The sequence below is a fragment of the Corvus brachyrhynchos genome, unplaced genomic scaffold (genome assembly GCF_000691975.1).
Source record: "Corvus brachyrhynchos isolate BGI_N302 unplaced genomic scaffold, ASM69197v1 scaffold46, whole genome shotgun sequence".
NCBI classification, from domain to species: Eukaryota; Metazoa; Chordata; class Aves; order Passeriformes; family Corvidae; genus Corvus; species Corvus brachyrhynchos.
The window spans coordinates 5,002,279-5,006,391 of record NW_008238838.1 but is presented as its reverse complement, the minus strand read 5'-3'; the positions used below and the strand labels follow the sequence as shown (position 1 = coordinate 5,006,391).

The 4,113-nt window shown below is 61.6% G+C and overlaps 2 protein-coding genes across 2 annotated transcripts in view; both read right to left on the bottom strand.

The window, feature by feature from the left end:
- The window catches only part of C1QTNF5 (C1q and tumor necrosis factor related protein 5), an 8,334-nt gene extending 7,953 nt beyond the window's left edge, over positions 1-381 (bottom strand). The window contains exon 1 of the mRNA XM_008637007.2: positions 254-381. The gene's annotated coding sequence lies outside the window, so the exon portion shown is untranslated. The remainder of the gene's footprint in view (positions 1-253) is intronic.
- A 1,380-nt stretch (positions 382-1,761) lies between these two features.
- The window catches only part of MFRP (membrane frizzled-related protein), a 4,372-nt gene continuing 2,020 nt past the window's right edge, over positions 1,762-4,113 (bottom strand). The window contains exons 5-8 of the mRNA XM_017738364.1: positions 3,881-4,107; positions 2,687-2,892; positions 2,453-2,580; positions 1,762-2,370 (exon numbers count right to left, since the gene is read on the bottom strand). Coding sequence (XP_017593853.1) covers positions 2,146-2,370; positions 2,453-2,580; positions 2,687-2,892; positions 3,881-4,107 — 786 coding nt within the window. The 3' untranslated portion in view covers positions 1,762-2,145. The remainder of the gene's footprint in view (positions 2,371-2,452; positions 2,581-2,686; positions 2,893-3,880; positions 4,108-4,113) is intronic.

Sequence of the window (4,113 nt, the reverse complement as noted above, 5' to 3'; positions counted from 1 at the left end):
ACCACCCCTCCGCCGGGACCACCCCCCTGCCCGGGCTGTCCTCAGCCCTTCTCACAGCAGCGCAACGAGGGCTGAGCCCCAGGGCCAGCGCTGGCCCCCTCCCCGTGGCCTTGACCCAGAAAAGCTGCTCTCTTCCCTCTCCACGACGGCAACAAAGAGGAAAAGGAGGAGAAAAGCGTCTCTCCTCCGCCCAGGCGCCGGAGCCAGGAAGGCAGGGAGTCCCAGCTGCCCCCGGCTGGTTATCCCCACTCACTGTGATCCCGCGGTTCCTGTCCCGGGACCTCGCTGCTCGCCGCTGTGGAAGGGCTGAGGCTCTTCCTGGCCACTTCGCTCTGACGAAGGCCCTAAGAGAGCCAGCCTCTCCACCCCCCCTCCTCCCCACGTCTCTCCTCCCAAACTCCAAAGGAAATCAAGGGCCTTGGGAGCCAAAAGCTACAAGACAAGGGGAAAAAGAAAAATAATCCCATGATGTCGGAAGTGCTGTAAGCAGGGGGAAGGGAGAGCTCTGCAAACAGCCTGGCTGAGGGAGAGGAGGCACAGGCTGTGAACCACCTCAGCTGGGCACGGCTGGGCACGGCTGGGCACGTGGGCAGCAGGATGGAGGGCAGGAAAACAGGGAAAACAGGCAGCAGAGGGAAAGGAAACAAGATAAAAGCTGAGGGAGGGAAATCCAGCAAGGCAGAGAGAGATGGAGGGGCAGAAAGAAGAAGGAGCTCTCAGGCTGTGCGGGTGCCCTGACTGGCAGCGGAGCTGAGGCAAAGGGGATGGCAGAGCACCGCCAGCCTGGCAGTGCCAGCCCTGGGAGCATCCAGGGGAAGCCGCAGGATCCATCTGGGCAGTCCCAGCACGTTGGGCTGAGCGTGCAGGGCAGGTGGAAGCGCAGGCAGAGCAGCGCTGTGCCCGTGCCAGGAGGCAGGGCTGGCCCCAGGGAGTGCGGAGCACGTGGTGAAGCTTTCGAGGCACTTCCAGCTCGCCTTTAACTTGTTCCAGCGCTGGGTGCGTCCAAGGGACACAGTGACACGCTGGCCAGCGGGGCGGGCCTGTGGCTGGGGATGTCCCCATGCCCGGCAGCAGCTGGGACATGCAGGGAGCGAAGGAGCTGGGTGGGCTCAAAGCCCCAGAGCTGGGTGGGAGTGGCAGTGCTGTTCTGGGTACAGGGGCAGAGCCGTGCTGGCATGAGTGGGTCTTGCTCTCAGTGACCCCAGCCAGGCTGGGGACTTCCCCACACGCTCAGGGCAGCGGGAAGCACGGTGGCACTGCTGGCTCTCTCCTCCCTGTGCCTGCAGTGGAGCAGGTGACATTGCTGGCTGATCCTCTCTGACCTGGATGCCCGGGGCCAGGCTGGGTGCTGGCAGGGAACTGCCTGTCTCCTCTCTCCCAAGGTGTGAAGGGACTGTTGTTTTTGGCCAGCTGGACACTGGTTTGTGGCCACGGGTGTTGCCAGGCCTGTGGCCACCAGGGTGGCCTCCAGCCAGCACAGCCAGCAGGGCCACAGCTCTTGGTGGGGCAGGTGGGTCCCTTCCCTGCACCATGAGGTCACCAACTGGACCCCCTCTGAGACCCATCCATCTCCCTGGGACCCTGCAAGCCTCCAGCCCTGTGAGGGCACAGCCAGCTCTCCCCTGTGCCCCTCCATCCCTGCTCAGATCCCCCACCCCATCCCTGGCTTCCCTCCCTTGGCCCATGCCTCAGTTTCCCCTAGGATCTGGCAGCATCCACACACAGTTCCCTCCCCCCAGATGAGTCACCTGCTCCACTGGGTTTGTCAGCTGCTCACACTGTTTATTCTGCTGGCTCTGGGGCTGTGGGACACGGGCAGCCCTGGGCTCTTGTGCCTGCAAGCCTGGCTCACCTCTGCCCAGCCTTGCTCCATTTGGGGAGCATTCGCCCTTTCCCTGGTGCCCCCAGCACAGCCCCTCCGGCACGAGCCTTTCCCTGTGGGATATGTCACCTGCTCTCTCGGGATTTGGAGCTGTGGGCAAGCCCGTGGCATCCAGGCACCGAGCCAAGCACTGGGCAGCGGGGCTGACCCGGCGCAGGTGAGGGGCCACCCCAGCAGCTGGGTATTTACAACAGGAAGAGCACGGGAGGGACATTTGGGGTGGGGAGGGTGGCTTCAGCCCCTGCTCCTCTCCTCTTGCCGGCTCAGGGCTGGAAGCACTCTACGGGGTCGTTGGAGTCGGGCAGGATGTTGCAGTTGATGGGCCAGAGGATGCCGAGGAGGCCGAGGGACTGCTGGCAGCGCAGCTCGGCCGCCAGGCACACGGCCCGGCAGGGCTGCAGCACCCCGCCGTCCGGGGTGCACTTGGGCACGAAGAGGCTGCAGATGAGCAGGCGGAGGTGCTGGTAACACGCCAGCTCCATCAGCGTCTGCGGGACAGTGGGGACAGAGCGGCGTGAGCCCGGTGGGGTGTGGCGAGGGCAGCCCCGAGGGCAGCCCCGGGCAGCTCACCTGGTAGTCCTGCAGCACCTCGGCGGCTCCCTCCTGGTCTGGGATGGCCAGCCAGATGTTGGGGAAGGAGGTGGCGTTGTAACCCAGCCCCAGGCACATCTCCACTTCCACGGGCTCGCAGACAGACCCTGCCACAGGGAGAGGGGATTCACCCGTGCCAGCGACAGTGCTGCCCACCGGGACCGGCTCAGGGGGGGCCGGGTGCTGGGTGGGGCACCCAGGGGTGGCACTCACCGAAGGCCGGGTAGGACACCCCGGTGCAGTTGAGCTCGTCAGTGCCGTCGGGGCAGTCGTGCCAGCCGTCACACACGGACTCCAGCGCCTGGCACTCGCCATTCCCACAGGAAAACTCCGTGGGGCTGCAGGTCTCTGGGAGGTGAGAGGGCAGGGCATGGCTGGCAGTCAGCCTGCTGACCACCCCTGTCTGCTCTTCTTGGTCACTGGCTAGGGGATTTGGCAGGTCCAGCTTGGGGAGATCCCAAATTCCCTGGGTTATTTGGGGGCAGGCCTCAGGTCATGGATCACGCCTGTGTGCAGGTGAGCCCTTCCAGGTCACACCCCATGGCTATTGGGTTATAGGGTAAATCAGGTGAGAAGGGACCCCGGGGGCCCGTGGCCCAACCTCTTGCTCCAAGCAGCGTCAGCTGTGGAACAAGAGCTGTTTTTCCCAGGTTTTTATCCAGCCTTGCCTTGTAGCCCCCCAAGGATGGCGGTAGCACAGCCCCCCTGGGCAGCCTGTGCCCCCCCCTTGGCTACCTACTCCTCGAACTCAGACTATTTTATATGTGCTTTAAAATAAGGAAGTCCTGGGATTATGTAAGGGGTTAGCCAAGTACAACACAGAGAAAGATGCAGGAAGGGTTGAAGTTTGATTTTAAATGTGTGCTGGGACATCTGTGATTGCATGTATCTCCAAAGGTTTCTGCTGTGGAAGAGACCACTGATAGCTCAGTTCTGCCCCTCTAAAATAGGAATACTTGTGAGGGCCTTCCTGATTTCACTGAGCTTTCCTGTGCTTGAGGAAACCCTGTGTAATGGTGTCTTTTATTGGAATTAAAGCTTTCTAATATTTTTAGCGCAGAGACCTTAATAAACTTGAGAGCTTTATCAGGAAATTGTTACACTATGAACTCCTTCACTTTTCTCCAGATTTTAGGAAGTGATGGCTCCACAGTCTTCATGGCACCTGGCACTTGTGCATGTTTGGTTCCAGGGCAGCTGTCCTGGAGATGGAAAAGGCCCAGTGGGGTATTTAAATACCCAGTCCTCCCATGTGGCCTGTAACCCAATGTGTGGGCTCAGTAGGAAAGTACATGCATTTTTCATGTATGATGCTGTGTCAGGATGCATGGGAGACTTTCCTTTCTTGGTCTGGGGCTTTAAATAACACACACACACACACACACACACACAGAGCTTTACCCCTGCCCCTCTCTCCTCCCTCCACCTCCCCACTCCCCGCCCGGTGCCGCGGGGGCTGGGGGCTGCAGGTGGGGTCTGTCCCGCCCACCTCTGTGCTTCAGGCTGCAGTTGGCCTCGTCGCTCTTGTCCGTGCAGTCGTGGAAGCCGTCGCACACAAAGCCCGGCTGGAGGCACAGCCCCTGGTCACACAAGTGCTCGTCCCAGGCGCAGCTCTCTGCACGCAGCCAGACACCCAGAAT